We start from the raw sequence: 22335 nt of genomic DNA, 5'->3' as shown, positions 1-22335 counted from the left end.
ATCCCTGGGCTGTCATTCCATGAAGAACAGCTGTCATTCCTCCCATAGTGTATGCGTATGTGTTTGAGGAGGGAGGGGAAAAGGAGGGGGGAATTAGGGGAGGACGGGGTTCTGCTGTTGGGAAATATGATGGTCCTATTCAGAGTGGTAAATGTTTTTTCATTCACGATATTCAGCTGCAATTGTCTTTCTTTTTAGTGGTTTTAGACATTCATTTTCTTATTAATCTAACACTCATCTATCTGACATCTAACTGCAAGAATATTTATTAAACATATTTTTTAACTCATTATGTATGCATTTTATAAATGTCTAATTTCTGCACAGTCTCTGCAACTGTGAATGCTATCTCACTGTCAGAGCTGCAGTCTAATACTACAGAGGTGGATTCAGAAAAAACATGACTTTTCCATATATTTTCAGTGTTACAAACTGAAATGCTCACTGAGAGGGTTAAAGAGCATGCTATCGTCCTGCATGTAACTAGCTAGCTGTGCAGACCTGCACAAGGAAGAGAGAGATCCGTGAATCCAGCAATTCCTGCCCTGTTCTTACTCCTCCTTGTGCTTTTCGAAGCACTGCAGACTCCCAGATAAGTCATCACGGAGCATTCCCTGTGCTTCTCATGGTCCAAGGGCTTTGTGTGTAGCACAGGTACAAGTTCCTTTCTTCCTGCCCCTGCTCCCACACACAATCTAACCATAAATTAGTACAGTTTAAAAAAGCAAATATTAGTTTTGATCAAATTCTACCAATGTATTTTAAGAGACAAAGGAACTAAAAGAAATCCACTGAAGATGCTCTCACCTTCTGGCAACTACACTTCTGAATGCATTTATTCTCACAATATGGGCGTGAAATAAGGAAATGCAGTTATGATTGTGATAAACAGAATTTCCCAATCAAAATTTATAAAGAAATAACATTTATTATGCGACTGAAATATTGGTCTCAAAGGCCACGATCGAGAAAAGCAGCTCCAACCAGACCTCCCCAAGTTCACGACTGCTGCTTCGGCTGGTCCCTTCTTATACAGTTTTTGGGCAGAGTCCGAATTAACTCTATTCTTCTCATAATTTTAGCATATTCATGAAGTTTTCTTGTCCTGGAGTTGGGCTGCACAAAGCCTTTCCTGGGTCTGATGAATTGTCCATCCTGGGTGGTGAGTGGGCCATTCCCAGAACAGTTACTTTTAGTTCCTGGAATGTCCGATTCCTTACCAGATACGATGTAGATATCAGAAGGTGGTGATCAAGTCGTCATGGTGCAAATGTCCCGGTGATAAGATCCAACCCCACCTAGGTGTAATCCTCACTTATTGATTAGATCTGTGAGAGAACTTCTTTTAGTGTTGTGAAATTTTTCTCTCAGCCAGGCTGGTGAAGGGATTTTGAAACTCTGTCTCTACATGGTCTGATTATATTCCAGTTTTATACATAATAGCACGAATTACATACTTTATTTATAACATGATCTATGGTATGCATAGAAACACACCAAAGTGACCTCAAGGTACAAGACACAGCACATGCTGGGGCCCTTATTCTCCAAGTACCCGAGTCAAAAACCTGGTGGAACACACAGTGAGTCTTGTTCGATCCAGCCTTGGGGTTTCCTTTGTTTGGAAACCGGCAATAGGCGCCGTGTTTGTGTCACAGGCCAGGTCCAGACATGGCCTCTGGACCTGTGAGCTCAGAGGCGTCCCAGAGGCCTGGATATTAGCAACACTAGAGAGAGACTGAAGAACTTAAGACAAAGTAAAAAAACGATGTCTAGATACAACATACATACCAAGCTCCTCACTTCCTTGTCCAGTGCTAGCAGGACATCAGCAGAACATCTTTTCTCTTGAAAGCACTATAGTACTTGTTTTACAACTGCTTTGTGATTGATGTCCACTCTGGCCCTTTTTCTCTCATCTGATGGCTGTGGCAGTCCCTGCTTGATTTAGCCATTCCAGCTGAAAAGGTAACCCATCTCCACAGCTAGAAGTAATAAATTCTTTAGCCACCACAGCAAAATACATTGATATGATCTTGAATTAAATCACTCATGTCTGCAGTTCTCAGTCCAGGATATCACAATAAACTGGTATCAGCTGAAATCAGATTTACATTAGTTAATGTATCAGGCTACGAGCTGAAACAGTTTGCACTGGCCTCACCACTCATTCAGCCACCTCTTCTTTGGGATAACTACCTCCAGCACCTTAGTAATGCAGCCAGCTGAACAGTGGTATCTTAAACTTCTCCAGGGGGAACCACTGGGACTTGGGAACCAGAGCCTTTATTTCCCTAGAAACAATCTGTGCCTTCAGGGACTTAGGCTCTATCTGCATATGGAAATCGGGTTTTTAAATGTATCCTACTGGTAATACCAACCCTGCTCCAGCACCAGGAAGAAGGCGTGGAGTCTACTGAAGAATGGCTCTTGGCAACAGCCATCTTCAGGACTATCCCATGTTAATTATTCAGGTCTTTTGTAAAAAGACACCTGTGGCAATTGGCAGAGTATCTGCACAAACATTAGCAGCCTTGAGGCTGAGAAACTGTTAAATAGCCTTAGTAATAGAATATTAAAACCCTGATGATGAGGGAGTGTGGGTGGAATAATTGTCTGCTCAGAAAGAGGCGCCTTTTTCTCATTCTATGCCTGTCGTTGAATCCTTATCTCCTGGATAAATAAAAACAAACCTCCCCAGTTATTGTTCTCGTTCACCTTTTGACTCTTGATTAGATTTACTGCAGATATATCCCTTTGGCAATGAAAATGGAATCAACACATTTCTGATGCACTGCAGTGGAATTCTCAGCCCCTGCTCCACCTTCAGACCGCCAAGGTTCTCGTTTTCTGAATGGCTGTTAATTACCTGTCCTTCTAGCGCATGGATGAGATACAACTTTCGGAGAGATCACTTGCCCTGATCAACAGACTGTTCTGTTTCACTTGGAATCTTTATCTTATTTTTAATCCTCAGCACTTGGAGCCAAACCTGATACCTTTCTGAAGAGAGAAACTCACGGTGATAGAAGCTGCCTTGCTCGAGCTGCTTCTCCTTTCTATATTTTTCAGTGTTTTCCCAGATGAGGCCCCAGGATTATTGCAAACGAGTCCCAGGAAGAAATGCTGCTCAATTAGGCGAAAAGAAACTCGAAGGAAAAAAGGAGTAGAGCCAGCAAATTGCTTGAGATAACAATCTCCCCCCACCCGTGTGTCTCTGTAACTAAGAGGATTAGCTGAACTTTCTGTGTCACACCAAAACTGACAATAAGCAACAGTGACTTCCCCCCGCTGGCACTTGTACCTTCACATGTTTCATTTTCTTGCCCACACTACTGCCTTGCCCCTTGCTGATTGTATGACAAACTTGGGGATGAACATGATGGCTCTTTCCTTTCCTTTAAGATTTATGACTCAAAGCCAAATAAAACCCAACTCAAGTTATTACATGCTCTGTTTCCTCCTAACAACAACTCACTTTTAACAGTGTAAGCTAAGCAAGGAAACATGGAAATATGGTCTCCCTGATCTCACCTGATCTATCTGCTGTTAGAGATGCAAACAGCAGCCTCGGGTCTGCCAACACGGGAGCAGGCATAAAGATATCCCTTGGGAGCAGGACCAAACGTCTGGAATATATAAAGCAGAAGTCCCATCAAAATTCAAAGTAACTGAGGTTCCGTGTAGATACAGCACTGCCAGCAAGAGCTGGATGTTTATTTCAAGTTAAGATTTATTATTCTGTGGTAGGAGGGCTACCCAGGGTACTCTTGCAGTGAAAGGAAATGAACTTTGTTAAAGGACTCTGTTGCCAGTTTACGAAATCAGCCCCATGTTCCTCTGACAATAGTGTACACATGATGAAAAGAATATGGCTTGTGGCTGAAGATGATCAAACATCAAATAATTCCAGCTCCTAGAGTAAACTAAATCCTTTTGCTGACCTGTGTAGAACATCACTCTAAACCTGGTGAACAACTCCCTTCCATGAGCTTGCCAGAGAATTTGTACAGAGAGAGGAAGTTTGTTCTTGTTTGAGACAAGGCAAAGGAGGAGCATTCTCCAACCCACACATGCTCCCTCCCTTCTCTTCCCTGAGTTTCCACAGACGACCACAGCAGAAACTGGTGGAAGCATAAAAGGTAAATGTCTCTGATACCTGAAGGGCTGCACACAGGCACACTGACCAAGTAAGTACCTGTGTCACAGTGAAGAAGGAACCTGAAAGCAAGAAGGAAGCAGGAGAAGTAGAAATGTTTTCACATTGATGTGAAGCAGATGCCAACACACAAAAAGGGAATGTTGTGATAAAACAAACTGGGATGTGGGACTCAGCTGATCACCATCAGAGTAAGGATTGAGGGGGAATGCTGACACAGCAAAATCTGCAGGAAGTATTAGGGTTGGGTGATAAAATGCATGGGACTTGCCAGTTCTTGTAAAGCATTTTACTGAACTAGGCATCTGTGCTGTGTGCCCTCTCATTGCTACACAACTGCCTGGACCTAAATTAAATCACTATGGCACTTCTGCCATGTTAAACGGTGCGAGCAGGTACTCTCAGGCCACATAAATTCAGTGAAGTAGTGTTTTGGGTGTCCCTGCACAGCTTTATTTGTGATCAAAGGGTATGGTGTTGTGGGGGAGAAATACTTCCAGACAGATTTAGACTTTTACTCCAAAAATCTGTTCAGACTGAGGTATTGTAAAAACTGCCCAGTGTATTGCCATGGGGCAAGACTGCCTTGTCACTCTGTAGCAACCCCTGTCTCGCCTATATGGAGCAGCAGTTTTAGTTCAAAGGGATCCAGGTCCATTCTCTTTCCCCATTTACATGAAATGGGACTAGAGTGGAGCGTGGCAGCCTATTAACAGTGCCCCACAGCACTGCAAGAGTTCTGCCTAGAGAGTGAAGGACACCGTGTCCAATTGAAATTACAGAGGAATTTGGGGTAGGCAGAATGTAATTACACAATTGGAATTTAAACTGTGAAATTAAAAGGAAATATTCAAGGATGAAGGGACAGAGAGAATCCCTAATCTCCAGCCAGGCTAGGCTGTGTGACAGAAAAGTCCCTTTCTGAAGAGGGAATAAGCAAAGAGCTGTCCTGGAAGAAAGGGAGGTAGAGAATAAAGACAATGTTTTCAAAAGCACCCTAACTCCAGCTGTGTGTTTGTTTCAGAGGCTATGTCTATTCTACAGAAAACCTTGCGGTTGCTAAAAGGCATCAGATGTGTCCCTCTTGGCCCCCTCTTCAGTGAGGTCAAAAAGAATTTGGTTCCTCATGTAAGCAGCACCAAAGCATTCCCAAGGTCTACAGCAGGAAGCGTGCTGTACAACTGGTCAAAAAAAGGAGTTCAGCCCCGGTTTTCATATAGGTACAAACCAGAATGTGCCCTTCTACCCGAGTTTGCCACACAGCTAGCACTCTTGCTTTAGTATCTGAGCTTTTCCCAAGTTTTAGTTAATAAACATCCTAACAAAAAATAGCTATTTTTAAGGGTTTTCCTGTAGTAAGAGGAGGAAGAGAAAACCACTGAAAGCAGATCTGTGACAGTTTTGAGTGGCAACTTGAATCAGGCAATTTCAAATCCCACTCCTTAGAGATCTGAATCAAGTTGTAGGACCTCATTGTTGTCCCTCTCAGAGCAGAGAGGCAGGTAAAGATGGAGCCAGCCTTGTGGATCTCTGGGAGAGGAACAATAACTGCTGAACAGGGTCCTTCAATCAAGGCACAACAGAGAGAACTGGGGGCTCATCTTTCTGGGCTGCCCAGCTACACATGCAACCAAAGACAAGTTCCTTAATTTCTCTGCTTTAGTTTAATATTGCTAAAAAAGCACAGCAATAATTCCCTAAATCTTCAAAGCTGGTGACTTGTAAGATGTGACTGGTTAAAATTGGAGGGTTCAGAAGCTGCATTGATGACAACTATTGAAATGCATACAAAAAACTGAGCTAGAGCTAAAGTATGTGCAGCCAAAGCAGCAGAGAGTGAGAAACAGATTGAACAACCCACCTGAAAAGATAAGTGTCCTTTTAGTAATTACGTCTCCCTTTTCTGAGGATGTGTGAAGGTTCTGAATTACAGGAGGTTTTTTTAAATATGAAAATGAAAAATATGCTTCTTTTTGTCCGTGCTCCATTTCATATCTCCAAAAAAGCAGTTAGCTGTACGTGGGAGGGGCAGAGTATTATGAGATGGTACAACTTTCCTGCTATAATTTTATTATCTTTAGGATTCAGAGGAGTGGCGACAACTCTCAGAAATAAGAGATTCAGGGTCATCCTTTCTCCAATCCAGAGACAACAGAATAAGGTCAGAACCAAAGGCAGAAAGCAATCTGGTCAAAGGCAGCCAGAGGAGTGTGCAGGGGAAAAAAACAGCCAATATATGCAGTGGACAGTCTCCATTTCTCTTCTGCCGTTCGTGCTCAGCACTCACAAGGTGCGTAGGAAGGAGATCTGAAGAGAGGGAAAAGCATAACCCTGGAAAGAGACAGTACTAGTGGGTCCCAAGCCTTGGGGACAAGGGTGGGCTCTTTTCCATGCTTGGAAACAGGAGGAGGGTGGGGAGCAATGCAGGAGAGAAAGGAAAAACAGCTTTGTGGTTAAAGTACTGAACTGCACAGCCTCAGAGCACCTAGGTGCAAGTCTGTGTCCCACTAATGTCGGCTGTGACACTGGAGGGACTATGCACAGTCTTTCCATTGCTTTTCTTCACTTCTCAATCAAGAAGGTACTAATCCTATTTTTCCCTCGTTCTTTCCCTCCCAGCTCTCTAAACTGCAAGCTTTTTGAGACACAGTGTCTTTTGATATCGATAGCATGTTCAAAAAATAATGCTGTACCAGGGAGGCTGCCTGTTGCTCTATCAGGCTGAGTATGATGATGAGAAATAGGAAACAAACAGAAACACACACGATCCCTTTTCCTGGTCTTAAAATCAAGAGTCAAACACGGTTAGAAGGGGAAAAGGGATTTTACCTTGGTATTTATTTTACGGATCCTTAGGTGCACACGTCCAGGTCGAATGCACTGAAATGCACACCGCAATGCACACCCCCAAAAGATCTGGTATAACATTATAGGTGTTACTAATTAGCATAGCTATCAAAAATTCCCCAATGAGAGGCTCGAATGAGTCCCCCTCCCCAAGGAAGCTTCCCCTGGATGGTTCTATCTCAGTTTACAGAATGTGTTCTGGAGAGGACCTTGGGGTCTGGGGCACACTGATCCCTAACTACGAAGCTTCTAAAATGTTTAGTCTCCTAGCTGAACAAACAAGTCCAAGAATGTAGGCAAAAAGCACTAAGAATACAGAAGTTATAAAAAGGTATAACAGGGGTATAAAAGAAAAGGCAAAAAATCTTCATGGCATCACACAGATAAGTTTAATTAAATGTGAGACAATCTGCGCAGTCTCCAAGTGAAAGGAATACAGAGGTTTGGGGGAGGTATGTGTGAAACATCAGGGGCAAAGAATGACTGTTTTGAGGAAGAAGCCTCTAAGTATCTGGAAGACCAAAGGGAAAGCAGAAACAAACGCGACTCTAGTAACAGGCCCTCCTGGAGGAGAGAAATCTGATGTGAAGAAAACAGGATAGAGAGAAGGGGGACATCGCGTGAGAAAAGCAGCATCTGGGATTCACATCTGAGTGGCACAGTGGAATTGGAGCAGAGCAGATAAGTTTGCTCTTAATTTCCCTATACACTAGAGCTGTTTTGTGAAAAGGATAATTTTCTTCCCAGTGTGCTTTTTGCTTAAATACTGTGATTTATGTTTCTTTTGCTCCCTGCCTTCTCACCTCATGTTTCTTTTGTCCTCTGTCTGCCTACCTTAAAAAAAAATTGTCTGTGAAACACCACTGAATTAATTCTAGCAGGAGATAGAAAATTCAGAAGGTCACATAGCAATCATAGAAAATTTGGGGTTATGGGCACCAGTCAAGCAGGCCAAGGAGGGCTAGGAATTAAAGAGCAATTAAGAGGTACCTGATTCAACATCAAAACAATGGACACAGATACGGTGCAGAACTTTTAAAGATCCTCAAATACTAATTTTTCCCTTTACATGTGGTGTTGATTTTGAACACTCTATTGTTTTTCACTGCCAGAAAATCTTTTTAAAGCAAAATCCCTGTGAGAAGCGATTCTCTGTGGCTGACGAGTCCAGCCAGAGAATGCAATCACAAGGTCCTGCTTGCTGCTCGCTGTTCGCTGTTTTGGGCTCTGTTTCAGCACACTCTTCGCCATCAGTTTGAGCCTGGTCTCACTGACTGCAGCTGAACAACCAACTTTCTTACTTATGTCTTTTTGTAAAATGAATCCAGAGTGCTCAGCTCCTCGTAGGACTAAGCTTTGTATCATCTTTGTGTCCAATTATCTCAAATTTCAAGTATTTTCAGCAAGTTGTTCATGAGTAAGATACCAATCAGGCACTATGCAGCACTCACAATTGAAAGAGAGGTAAAATTTATCTGATAAATTATTCATCACTAATGATTTGGCCAGCTTTCCTGGATATATAGCCACAGGGATGTATGACACCTTGGGGAAGGCATCAGATAGAGATGCATTCAAAGAAAACTAGAGGAGAGGATGCAGACATAGATCTAGACTAATCTTTACAGGGAGAGGGAGAGCACCTATGCGGCCTGACTGAATTAAGTCCTCTTTATAGGTGGTCAATTAGAAAACACAGAGCAGATTAATAACTACCAGAAAACAACGACAAAAAGAAAAAAAAAAAAACAAAGCAAAAAACCAAACCACTAGCAACTACTTGTTTTCAGACATGTTTTCTGTGGCAGCTGTGGTTTCCAGCTAAGTGTGCAGAAGCTGAGCAAGAGCAAAGGCTAAATCAGGTGTGGTAATGGGAGCAAATTCTCCCCGGCAAGAAGCTGCTGGTATCAGGGAAGAGGTTACTGGGAAGTGGCATGCTGGACTGAGAAGAGTCTTTGGGTGAGATAGGGAGATACTGGAGAGAATATTCAGCGTAGGCAGGATTAGAGCTGTGCAGAGTCTTAATCTAGGCAGCCCTTTCTCTACACCTTTATCTGTCCTGGTGCAGCCCCTGTGTGCTGCAGTGCTGGTATAACCTGGCCATAAAACTGGATTAACTGGCCCGCGAGGATCATGGCTGAACTGAAGAGGAGCACGACAATATGCCTTTGTTTACATGTTCGCCCCTGCGAGAGCAACACAGATCTTCAGGAGACAAAGTGCTTAATTGCTGGTTTAGAGTGTCAGCAGATGAATGTGCATGAGTAGAACTGGTGTTAGGGGAAGGTTTTTGCTCTTTCACACTGCAGTCCATTTCTGCTAGTGTTTTCTGCAGTAACAAGAGGTTATTTTATAGGATGGCAAGAAAAAAAATCCCATTACCAGAGGAACTTATTTTTAAATAAAAATGACAAAATTACCTTTCTGATTCACCCCTTGGAGATACACCCTGCTGTCTCCCTTCTTCAGCCTTTCCTTTTTGGCTCTTTCCTACCAATGAAAAAAATCAAGTGGCTGTCTCTGATACGACTCCTAATTTCTTCAGCAACAGCATGCAAGAACAGATCCATGACAGTTCCTCTTACTCCACAATGTTTTGCACCCCAGAAGAAAATCCGGCTTGGACTCTGACCCATCTGAGTTAATGACTCTCGGAAAACGTTACGACTGTGTCCTTAATGAATGCCATTCTATACCAGCCTCCTTTCTTTTTCTGGAAGTACATTACAAAGCTCAGGGATAACGTGTATGTATGCATTATTAAGAATGTGAGTAAGTTTTATTTCTACTCTGCCAAATCTGTCAAGAATTAACAAAGTTTTGCCACTCTGGCTGATTGCTCGTCCTGATTTGGAAGCTTTGAATCTAAAGCTGATTTTATTTGTTGGTCCCTCTGGTTTCATATTTACTCCCCTTTAACGAGGGAGGCATGAAACCCGACTCCCCTTCCAGAACAATTTGATGTGAGAAGTGTAAGAGGATAAAACATTTGAGAAAAGCACCCCAGGAGCATTGGGTTGCCCAGGAAGAGGGAATGTTGGGGTGGGGTTTTTAGAACAGAGGAGGATTGCTTCCGTGCAATCGCTCTTTTCTGGAGGAAAACCAGACCCTCGCTCAGGCACCCTCCTCCACGAGAACCACAGTTTCTGCGATTCCATTTCCCTGGACGCAATTCCTCTTTATTCATAGGGGCTTAGTTCTGCCTGGGGCTCGGGCAGTACCTGGGTGCAGGTGCAGTCCAGATGGGTATTTCCACACCACCACTCAGACACAGCACTTTTGGAGCGCTTGTCCACCGAGAGGCTCCTGTCGGGCACCTGTCCCCCACAGATGTTTCAAGCTTTACCCCCCAATAATGTCCCTACCTGTCCACTATCGATTACCTCACTTTACCTCAAAATCTTCCTTCTCTCCCCTACAGATGACCTCAGATTTTACCCCCAAATACGAATTTTATCCGTGATAATTACCTAGATGTTACCAGCATAAAAATCCAATGGCTACATTTACCTTAACCCCAAATTGTTCACTCTGGCCCTAAAGATTCCATCAGATTTTTCCTGCAAAATACTTCTTCTTCCTTACAAATTTTTACCCCCAAAATTTTCCCTGTCACTACTGATTACCTCATTTTTACCTCAATATGTCCATGCTCTTCCCTAGAGATTATTGCCAAGTTTTAGCCCCAAGATTTTCCCTTCCCATCCACCACTGACAGACAACTTTGGTTTTACCTCAGTATGTTAATTCTCTTCCTTACAGATTAACTCAGATTTTACCCCGAATTTTTTCTCTTCCTGTCCACTCCCGGTTACCTTGATTTTACCTCAAAATTTTCATTCTCTCCCCTCAAGTTTTACCCCCAAAATGTTTCCTTTCTGCCCACTACTGATAACCTTGTTTTTACCCCAACACGTCCATTCTCTCCCTTACAGATTACCTCAGCTTTTACCCCCAAAACATTCAGTTTGTCCCCTGTAGATTACCTAGATTTTACAACCACAAAAACCCCACGCCTAAGGCGAGGACCTTTGGGGGACGGGGAGAGGGGGGGGGTCGGACCGCCCCGTGCCCTGAGGGGGCGCGCGGGGGGCGCCTCAGTGCGCACGCGCTTCCCCTCATCGCCCGCCGGCGGGGGGGAGCGAGCCGGTCCGGCCACACCGCGCATGCGCAGCGCCGCTCCGCGCCCTCGCCGGGAAAGCGGCTGAGGGGAAGAGAAGGAGGGGGGAGCGCAGAGCCCGGAGCGCCATGCGCCGGAGCCGGCGGCGGCGGCGCGGGGAGGGAGGGAGGAGAGAGGGAGGGGAAGGGGAGGGGGGAGGTTTATCGCGCGGCCGATTTTGGTTAAAATATTCAAAATGGCGGACGGAGGAGCAGCGAGTCAAGATGAGAGTTCGGCGGCGGCGGTGGCGGCGGCGGCAGGTAATCATTACTGCGTTTTACATATTCATATTCATACTCGCGCGCGCGGGGCGCACCCCCCCCCCCCGCCCGCCCGCCCGGCCCCGCTTAGCATAATTTATTAGTACTCAGGATTATTATATTAACGGCACAGGAGGGAGCGGGGGGGGAAAGAGAAGGCGAAGCAGAGCAGCCTCCCCCGCGCTGGGGAGACACACACACACACCGTCCCTCCCGCACACGAGCCGCACGCCGGGGCACCGGCCATGGGGGCGATGGGCGGCGGCGGCGCGGCGAGCGGAGGGGTCGGGGCGGGAAGGAGGAGGGGGGACACACACGCCGGGAGGGAGAGGGGAGGCAGCCCCGCACCCAAAAGCATTCGGGGTGGTTTGGCCCGCCCACCCGGCCCGCACGCCCACAATAAACCCGCTTTACATATTCATGGAGTGGGGGGGGGGGAAGGGAGAGATGCTGGAGGAGCGGTCCCGGCGGGTCGCCCGAGTCGGGCAGGGTCCCCCCGGCGGCGGGGCGGAGGGGGGCCGCGGGTGCCGGCCCCTGACTGGGGCTCGGGGAGGCAGAAAGACTCGGTTTTCTCATCGCTCCTCTCGTTGCCCCCCTTCCCCGCAGCACCCCCCCCTTACCCGGGTTTATTTCCCCAGAGCCTGGGCCTTGCAGCGTGGGGTGGGTGGGTGCGGGGAGGGGGGCAGGAGGAGAGCGTGGTTTGGCTTTTTCATTTAAATCTCCCCCCTCCCCTCGCCAGGGGCGGGTTCGGTGGGGGGTGACTGCGGGGTGCACGGGCAGAGCCCCCCGTGCTCTTCTCCGGCGGGAGAGGGGCCCCCGAGGGCCGGGTTTGCCCCCCACCCCGAGGGCTGGGTCCGCACCCCCCGAGGGCCGGATCTGCCCCGGCGGTGTTTGCCCCGCTCCCCCTTTGCCCCAGGGCTCCGGCGGAGCCCCCAGGGCACGGCGGTGCCGGTCCCGTCCCTCTCCCCCGCGCTCTCCCTCTCTTCCCTCTCTCTCCTTCTCATTTGAATAATGTCTAATTCGGGGAGGTTTATATTATTGAAATGGCCGCCCGGCTTTCCCCGCCTCTCATGTTTAGTAATTCAGACCTTTAATAACAGCCACTCAGAGCCCAACGCCGTGTTTATATTTTACATTCGCCCCATGTGCTTTTGTGGTTCAATATGATTCTTCTTTCTCGCTCTCTCGCTTTTTTTTTAAAATCTTCTTGGCAAACCCACAGGGCCCCGAGATCAAACCCAGGCTGTGTGAGGAGAGGAGGGGGAGAGCCAGGCCCCGGCTCCTCTGGCAAGCGCCTAGGCCTCACTCTGCTGCTTGATTTATTTACTAATAACCAAAATGACCCCCCCATCTCCACTCCACCCCTGCCAGCAAAAACAAAACCCTCCTGGGGCTTGAGCAGCATCAGATCTGCTCATAGATTCTCAAACACTCATGTCTTTTAAATAAGGAGCTTATTTTTAATTTATAGCAACTCAAGACTGTAAAGCTGTTCCTTTCATATCTGCTTTTCAGAGGCTTGGGCATTTTTGGTCCCTTTGTCCTTGATTCTTTTCCTTAAAGGAGAGTTGCTTCTAATTTACGTTTCCTGGCACTGAGAGAGCTATAGAAGACACACTCAAAATCTGAACAGCTTTCCTCCTCCCTCTGAACACAAACAGAATTGAATACATTGAAGATAATCTTATTCACCTTCTTTTTGCTTAATGTGGATGAGGTTTAAGAGTGCAGTGTGTCAGATGCTTTTGTCACTGCTTGTATCTTTGACTGTTCTGGGTTGAGGTTTTTTTTTTTTTTTCCCTTTCATTTAGATTTGGCTTTCAAGACAGAAGATACCACTAGGCAGTACAGGGTCTAGAAAAGAAGATAAGTTTTCTATGATTGTGTCATAAGAACGCCAAGTGAAAATTGAAATTAATCCTCTTAAATTGTCTGGAGCAATTCAGTTTTAAGCCAGATATTAGTCTACTTAGAAATAAAACAAATGGGCTACTTGATTAGGGGGAGGCAGTAATTTAAAATAGAAAATATTTATGCAGGGATTGGTTTCAAATAAAACTGTGTAGGTTTTCATTAGTGACCATTGTTTTCACCCTGTGGAGAAAAAGGACCAAGCAGCAGGGTACTTCAGAGTATCAGTGCCAGATTAGCATGTAAACATCTTTGAAACACTACTAGGAAGAGAGTTCACGTGCAAGTGCAGATGGCATATTTCGTCGTTTGGTTCTAAATTTAATTTGTCACAAAATACTGCACTGCAGCTAATGAAAAGCATTTTGATTTAAAAAATAACGACTCAGATTATTTATCCTTTTTTCTTCACCCTCGGCAAAGACAGGCCTTGAATACTAGAAGGAAAAAAAAGAAAAAAAGCTGTAGAAGCTGTAATGAGACTGTTCAGGTGACTGACTGTTTCGCAGACCAACAGCACAAGGCTGGCTGGACAAAAAGCAGTAATATGATTTCATGCCTTAAATAGCATATGTTTTTGCACTCGCTTCACAAGATGTGGTCAAGCTGATGATGTCATTGGCCAGAGGACAAGGTGCAGTTAATTTGATTTATTGACCTGGGGTGAGGTGTAGCACTGAAACCTTCTCATAGGGAAACCATTTATCTGAGGACAATTTCCTTTATAGCAGCAATTTAACCACTGCTGAGACTGTAGATATTTTATCCAGCATGATAAAAATGTACATTGCATCTTGCAAGCAAAATTTCTTTGTCGCTGGCGTTTTAGTAATTTTTATAGAATGGAATACTGGACAGTGGCCTTGTGCAGTTTTACAGCTGAGCTGGGTTTTATAATGCTGAATTCAGGTATTTACATGCCAAAATACAGATGTATTTCTCTCAAACATGTATCTGTGTGCCTGGGTTGCAGCTTAAAATTTTACTGGAGTCTGCTGGTGGTAGAAATGTGTCTTCACCAGTGAAGGCCATAGGCAACATCTTAGCGTAATGCACCTTTTCCCAAACCTTCGCATCACCTTCACTTGTCAGAAGGTGCCCAGACTATTGTGTGGGTATTACTGCTCAGTCTTTAGTGTTTTTCTGAGTCTTAGACTTTTGTGTTAGTTTGTCATAGGTAGGTTTCAGATTTTAAGCTGCTCCTTGGACCATCTTTGTGTGTGTTGGGTCAGAGAGTAAAAGAAACTTTCTTCTTCTCTATGGTCTACCTGGCTATAATGAGAGTGGAGGGTTGTGCTACTATTACAGTGCTTCCTAATTTTTATCAGGAGATTATACTCTGTTTTGGCTGTCTTTTCAGCTTTTAATTTATTAGAGACAGAAGGAAGTGTCCTCCTGTGAAGTAGTTCCACTACCTGATTACATCTCTTCAATTATTAAGGTGATGCTGCATTTTTATCTTTTCTTTTTTTCAAAACTGGCCAAAACTAAGAAGTCTGACAGCTGGTTGGAAAACAGGCCAAGTTATGCCAGTAGCCATGCTGCTGCATGTGGAGCAGAATTGGGAAGGTGTGTGTCAGGATGGTTTTTAAAACTAGAGGAGCTAGAGCTTCCCGGAAGGAAGGGGGGAAAACCTAAGCTTCCCACTCTGTCATTTAAAGAGGAAAAAAAAATCTCAGGTTTGCTGTCACTATCAATTTCTCCAAGATTAGCCTGCAGCCGTAACTCAAGCAGTAAATGTTAATACTGGCTCCCTGATGCTGGATGTGGATACCTTGTGACTGCTTGTCTTGGCGTGCGAGGGTGGTGATGTCTGGAGGTGCCTCGCTTGACGGGATCGGTGAGGTTGCCTTCACCTTGGCCTGTCTGTTAAGGCCAAGGAAGCACCAGCATACCTCTGTGTTGGGAGTCCCTTGTGTGTGAAGAAGTGCTGTTCCTACTTTGGCTTGATCATAATAATTTGTTGCCCAGAAAAATGAGGTTCGGAATACCATTGTCACTGAAATAATAGTTGTCAGATTTCAAGTGCTAAATTCCACATTTAGATTAGAGTAGCACACTTTTGCTGTTTTCTTTATATCCAGATGTGTGAGGATGCAAAGAGTTCTGGGGTAAATGCTTTGCTCATGCTGTCCAGGGTGTTTTGGTTGGGTTATTTTGTCATCCCGTTTCTTTCTTTCTAATAGGGTGCAAGTTCCTCCTAGACAGCTCTCCTGGTTCTCTGGCAAATTTGCAGTAGTTTTTTGTAGCATGCACTGAGTTTTCATTTGTTTTCCTTAAATTTTTACTCCCATGGAGTTCAAGATTTCAAAACAGGTTGCAGCGTCATTTTCTATTCCTCTTAAACTCTTGCTGCCCTCAGGACAATAACCTTGATACTTCTGTTTTATACAGCTGACAATTAGGCAGCCTCTGCTCCTTGCACTTACAGCTTTAGTATTTTTATCTTGAGAGAATCAGTGACAGTCCTGGCAAGTGACTGTCTTTCTTGACATACATATTTTGAGTCTTGATGAGAAAGCTGTTGTCAAAAGGTGGTGTTGAACAAAATTAAGTATGACTTGAGCGTCCCAAATGTGATGTGCTTAAGCTGGAATGTGAATGAAAGAGTATCTCGAGTTGCTGGATAGACTTACAGTGCTGGCTGTTCACTACTGCAGAGATTTGCTTCTGTGTTAACAAAGCCCCCCCTTTTCCAAATGTGCTTCATTGTTACACAGAGCAAGTTAAGTGTGGGAATTGTTGGGCTAAGTGTAGGAGATGAATTTAAGGGAAGATACTGGTCTTGGTTAGGGTGTATTAAATAATTGCTGGCATTTCACGTGAAACGATTTGACAATGCTAATCTGAGCAAAAAAGAATCCATAGATGTATTTTCTTTTCTGTAGCTCTTTGCATTAAATTTCTTGAATTGTGTGAATAGGCCCTCATGCTGCTTCGTGTGCTCTTATTTTTCTCTATAGAAAAGGAAATAATTACTTAAGATCTCAGTATTATTCCTTTCCCTAGTTTCGTATTTCACAACTATCTAGGAAATACCCATATTTGTTAACTGTATTATATATGTGAGCTTTATAGTGCATTAGAAAGTCTTTGCAAAAGGAGTTTTTTATAGACTGCTGCTGACTAATTGAATTAGTTTAGGGTTAATAACACAGTTGAGTGATGAAGTGTTGGTTTCGTGTAGAGGATTTGCTGGGTTCCAGTGCTGAGTTTGTCACCAATTTTGCTTGCTTTGTTGTTATGGGCTAAATCTGTGTAATGGGAATTGTAGAGCACATTTTCACAAGGGTGTTGCTGGGGGAAAAGTTAGCTAATGTTTTCTAGTGTCTCTGAAGGTAAGAGAGCTGTGATTCTTCTGGTTTTACATGTAATCATCCAGGCTTGTGCCCAGGTTGAACTTTGCCGAGGATGTTTCAGTGCTGGCACTGTTGGCACACTCCCGTCAGCGATGAAGGCCTCCCGTTGTACAGGCACAGATTACTGTCAGTTCTAACTATGGTGTGATGCAGATCTGCTCCAGGGTATGCGGTTCGGTGACAGCTTAAATCAGCCCCAGCCTGTCCTCATCTCCCTGTGTGTTCCTGCCGCCTTCCCTGCACTGGTGCAGATGCTTGCTGGATTCCTTTGCTGAGCTAGTTCAGGGAACTAAATTGGCAGAAAACAAGCCGTGCCAAAAATAATGAATAGTTTTTTTGTTGGTTTAGCTCTTTGAACTGGTTTACAATGAGATTAGACAAATAGCACTACCAATTGACTAAGGGAACAAGAAGCACACGTGTTGACCCAAGTCGTCTCATAATTTCATTCTCTCTGATGGCTTTTCTGTTGGCATAAATGGGGAGTCATGCTCTCAGCCATGTGATCCTACCTCTTACTTGGCACCCGTCGTAGCACTTAACTGGGTTCCAGGCTGCTCCAGGTTAACTTGCTAACCTGGTGGAAAACTAGTCCCAGATCATTTTAGGTCTTTGCTTTATGAAGCTGGCTCCACAAAGACCATCAAGTGCAAGAAAGGATGTAGAAAGAACCATGTGAGTGGAAGTGGAGGAAGGGAAAGGAAGCTTCCTCTTTTCAAAAGCAGCATCAAGTATTCTGGTTAGCTTAGTTATATAGCTTTGCTTTTAGATTGATGTAAACCCCTGTGTAACTACAGTTGATTGAGTTGATGAGCCCAACTTGACTTAAAATGGTAGTGGCCAAAAGCAAGCGATGGGAATGTACAGCTGTGGGCACTATGCTGGACCTTCTGTTTTAGCAGTAGGCTGTACACAGATCATGGGAGCCAGAGATGAAACTGCATCTAAGTAGAGTAGTAGCTTGGAAACCGATAGATGCTGAAAATTTGGTGTGGTTTGTGCTGTCATAGGTATGATTGCATTAATGGTAGCAAGGGCAGAAACTCCAATAAAAATAGTGGATGAGACCGTTAAGTGGTTCCCATTATTTTAGTGCTGCTTACAGTGAGACACGTCTCTAAAAAGGACTGTGGCTTTAAAGGACATATTGACAAAAGTACTTGGGAAATTACAGACACCATTACTTCTGCTAAATTTTGGGCTGACATCCTTGTAAAGCAACTTTAAAAAAAACCCCACCAAACCCAAGCATAAGTGCTTCAGCCATTTAATATGATCACTCTGAGGCAGATTTATCTTTTCTATAAATTGTAATATTGTGACAAGAAACCTTTTGCTCATCATTCCTTTTATTTTTTTCTTCCCAGAAATCTGATTTGGCTGTATAGAGATGAAGTAACATATGTAGCATGTTTGACACTGTATGACAGGGCATGAAGCTTTGGAAAAGGAAGATATGAACATCTGAGTACTGTAATAGTAAAGACAGTTGAAGATTTAAAAATAAGTGTAGAAAAACCTGTTGAATCAAGCTGGAGGTGTAGCTTGCTTCTTTTTCCCCCTCCTTTTCTTTGAGGGCTGGTAGGAAGTCACCATCTTTTTTGCAGTGAGCTCCTTCGCTGTTTGTTCTCTTTGTCCTTTCGATGATTCAGTTTTATTTGAAAAATACCATGTGACTTAGTAATTTGTGCCTGACCATACCAGTGTGAAGTTGTGGCTTTATACTACTTGGATGCAGCAGAGGGAAAGGAGTGTACAGTGAATACAGGTAGAAATGATTCAGATGTTTGAATCACTCATTTCTACATTATTAGTTAATACCATCTGCTGAATGGGAAATGAGTTTCAAGTTTCTTTCAGGAATTCTGTTGGCAAAGATTCATTTCTAAGCATTCATAGTTTTGTTTCTTACCTGCTGATCTTTAGTAGGTTATTGCTTTTATTTGAATTTTCAAATGTAAGTTTAAATAGATACCTGAATTTTTCTAAGGCTGCAGAGAGAGGGTATGCCAGTAAATGCTGCCACCCCTCCCTACCAGCTCCTCTGGGAGCATTTCCCACCCCATCCTCTGATGCAGGTACACACACCTGCATGCACATATGCTTTGGAAAAAGTAACAGAGAGCTTGGACTGGGGACAGCTTCTTCTAGCTCTGATTGTAGTAGTAGAAGACCTTACTGTTTCTGATTGTTGGTGTTTCCTGTTCCTCTGCATTTGTTAGTAGCTCTTTCCATTTGGGTACTCTCTATTCCTTAAAATCAGCGAGTTACTAGAGGCTGTGGTCTGAATTGCCTAAAGTAGCCCAGATTATTCAGATTGGAACCTGTGAGGGATCTTTGGAGTTGCTTTGTCATCACACCTGAGGGTACAGTTCATGTTACACTTAATCCAGTTTAAGGGTGAGCTGCTGCCCAAAAGAAGAGGGAACATAAGCATGGTGAGTATTTGGCCATGACTCTGGACTGTTGTCCCTTTTGGCAGAGACTGTGTAAAACTCTGTCCTGGCTTCTTGCAGAAATGTGTTGGGACTGTATGAGGAGACTGGAGGCAGGGGAGCGAAGGGAACGGTAGCTTTCTGTTTGGAACATTTGTTTCTGAATGAGGATATCTGTTAGCTGTGTTGGAAAGGTGTGGCCCTTTTTGGGTATTATTGACTTTGCAGTGATATTTTCCTGTTTTTAATGAATTTATGTTGATCTGAACTACACAATTTAAATTGTTGTGTTTCCAGTATCTGAAGTGAAGCATGCAGCTTAAAAGTAATTTCCCTTAAATGGACTGTGTAATAAGAACACCTTTACCTGCTGTTCCTTTTGAGATATTTTGGACCGCTTATGGCAGCAAAGTTAGCTAAACTTGGGAGTTTAGGAGTATCTTTTGGAACACTGGAGAACTTCTGCATATTTAGTCTGAGGTTTAGTAGCTTCTGACTTCAAGTCAGTCACAGTGTGTCACACATCACAGCTTGAATCTCTTCATCACTAACCTTAATTCACCTCCTGGTTTCCTGCCAGGATGTCTTCTCTTTGGTTGGGATGGGTGTGCCAAGGTAAGGAAGAGGAGACATCAGCTGCCAGGCTGCACTGCTGCCCATGAACCCTGGCCAACCGCTGCCCTATACAAACGTGGCCAAGTAGCAGTGGTTGTAAAACAGGCTTCTGGTAAAAGTTCTCATGTGAGAACACATCAGGTGGAAGAGCGTGAGCTAGACACCTGATTGTTTTCCAGTTTGGTTTTTCTGATTGGTTTTACTCAGTTTTACAAAAAAGCGAGCCTTCTAAAGTTGTAGAGATTTTTCATGTATGTGTTTACCCTTTTTTCAGTTTGTGCAAGGGCTAAGCATGTTGTTCTTTACCTCTGTCTCAGTCATCTGCTGGGCTGTAATTTCTCAGTGTTTGGGAATGTAATCAAAGGACCGAGCCCCATGCTTGTCCTGTTTTTATACTCTTTCATAGTTGCCTGTTGTTGGGGGAGAGTCAGGTAGATCTCTGGTCAGAGCCAGGATGGTGATTTTAGTTCTCTTTCAAAAAAAAAGAAAATACTTTCCCATTTATTTCCCAGTGCATCCTAGGTTTTGTACCTGGCTCCTTTCCTAAAGTGTTCAGGAGCACCATAAAAGAGTTTAAGCAAGATGATGTTCCTTGTCTGCTCTGCACATTTTCAGCTCTGGGGAACAAGTGTGAGGTTGCTCCAAGGGCTTTCCTAATAATTTTTGATTCCCTACCAGGGAGCTGGAGAACTGGCAGCTCCTTTTGCTCTCCAAGTTTGTGCATGTAAGGGTGGGTGTTAAAAATTCAGTGCCTCTGTTACCACTTGATGTAAAAGATCCACAGCTGAGCAGATTCTCAACTCCTTAAGACCAGTTGAGGGTCTTGAGGGTGAGAATTACCCTACAGACAGGACCTGCAGAAATCTGTAGATTTTAAGTTATTTTTATTTCCGGACTATTCCTTTACTCATTACAGTGGGAGACAGTGACACTGTAAAGAATATCTCCTCTCAGTTCTGAGAAACTAAAATGCTGTGTTTTATAATTTTCTGATTCAATTTGGTTTGGAACCCAGTTGCAACGTGGGTGCATCTTATATGGTTCAGCTCAGTGGTGTATAAGGGACTGTTTCCAAATACACAAAGGTGTGAATAAAGGCCAGTGCCTCAAAACTTGCTGAGATCATGCTTTAGCTATGCCTGGTTAAAAAAACCCTATTTCATTAATATCATTCTCAGCACAGTTAAAATTGAAAATGGATCCAGGCACATGTTGTAACACATTTTAATGGTATCTAGAGTAAACATAACTATTTCTAAACTAACAGCTAAATTTAGTGGATATAGTATTGTATTTAAGTGCTTTTACACTCAAGTTTTCTGTAATTGTGGATGATGGACTCCCAACAGTGGAAAGAATTTGCTATATGGAAGTTTGAATAAAGGCATAAGGAGTTAGAATAGTTGTTTGGCATCTTAAATTCCCTAGCCTTTCTCAACTTGATTTGCTGGGGGAGAGAGGAGGGACAGGTGGTGTTCCTTGTCAGGTTTGCAAGTGGTTTGGGCATCTCTACGGATCCCAGCAGAACATTTTCAGTTGTTGCTTCTGTTATAATAGTGATAAACGAGTAATGCAAGAAAAAATACTGTATACAGAGGTGGGCCAGCACCTACATCTTTGCATTCCCCTGTCTAGTATTAACATAAGCAAAAGTTAGACTTAACAGAAGGACTGTTGGGGAAGACCTAATTTAACAAGTTCATTTTAAAGTCATATAAAAAGCTTTGTAAAGTCTTGAGATACTCCATAATTTTCTGTGTGCACTCAGACAAGACACGTTAGTTGCTTAAGGGATCAATTAATCTGTCAATCTTTCAAACAGCAAAATCAGCTGCAGACACGGTGGGTTTTTTTATTACTTATTAAGCAATGATTTCATATTGTGTAAGAGCTAGAAATGCTGTGTGTACTAATGAGGAAGGAAATGTCATTGCCATTTGTCCTGTGTTTATATCACATATAGGTTTGTGAATTGTATGATACGGACACTTAAATTTGTATTCAGTTGCAGAGAAGATGAGAATTCTGCATTTGTGATCTAACTTGCTTGAGGTTTTATCAACTTCCTTAATTTTCTGCGTTTATGGCAGTTGTTTTAACTGTATTTGGTGTATTAGGATATATGGTTGGAATCACAGTTATATTCAGCAAAGGCAGCATCTGTTCCTAAGACTTTTAAAAACCTGTGAAAGACTGTTCATTTCCTTACATTTCTGTGGCAGGGAGTACAATGACACACTCCATGATTTCCTTAGAATGTGTTGTCAACTCTGATAATTTCCCAAGTACACTTCATATTGTGGAACATGAGTTAAACTTGGGATTTTTGTGTTGTCATCATTCAAGCAGTAGTCATCATTCTTGGCTGTGTGAAGTAGTATTAAGAGAACACTGAGGACAGAGGTATATGGGATACAGCTGTCTATTAATCATCAGTATCTGAAACTCCAGGTCTAATTGTTTGTATTCTCTGCTTTGTCCAGTGCTCATTTGTTGAGACAGTCTTTATAAAGAGGCTGGAGAAGGAGGGTTACTGCAGTACTTCTGGCCTTTCGTTTTAGTGTCATCAGTGTGCTTGATCCCAGTAGAG

The 22335-nt window shown here is 43.6% G+C and overlaps 1 protein-coding gene across 8 annotated transcripts in view; it reads left to right on the top strand.

The window, feature by feature from the left end:
* Window positions 1–11353: 11353 nt before the first annotated feature.
* Window positions 11354–22335, top strand: part of POU2F1 (POU class 2 homeobox 1) — a 114004-nt gene continuing 103022 nt past the window's right edge. For all 8 annotated transcript variants that reach the window (XR_005602369.1, XM_039555303.1, XM_039555294.1 and 5 more), the window contains exon 1: window positions 11354–11425. Coding sequence is in view for 7 of the 8 variants with exons in the window: in XM_039555303.1 (XP_039411237.1) it covers window positions 11362–11425 (64 nt within the window). In the remaining variant the exon portion in view is untranslated. The remainder of the gene's footprint in view (window positions 11426–22335) is intronic.

This window comes from Corvus cornix, chromosome 1, assembly GCF_000738735.6.
Source record: "Corvus cornix cornix isolate S_Up_H32 chromosome 1, ASM73873v5, whole genome shotgun sequence".
NCBI classification, from domain to species: domain Eukaryota; kingdom Metazoa; phylum Chordata; class Aves; order Passeriformes; family Corvidae; genus Corvus; species Corvus cornix.
Note: the sequence above shows the minus strand (reverse complement) of the source record. Positions and strands in the feature narration are given on the sequence as shown.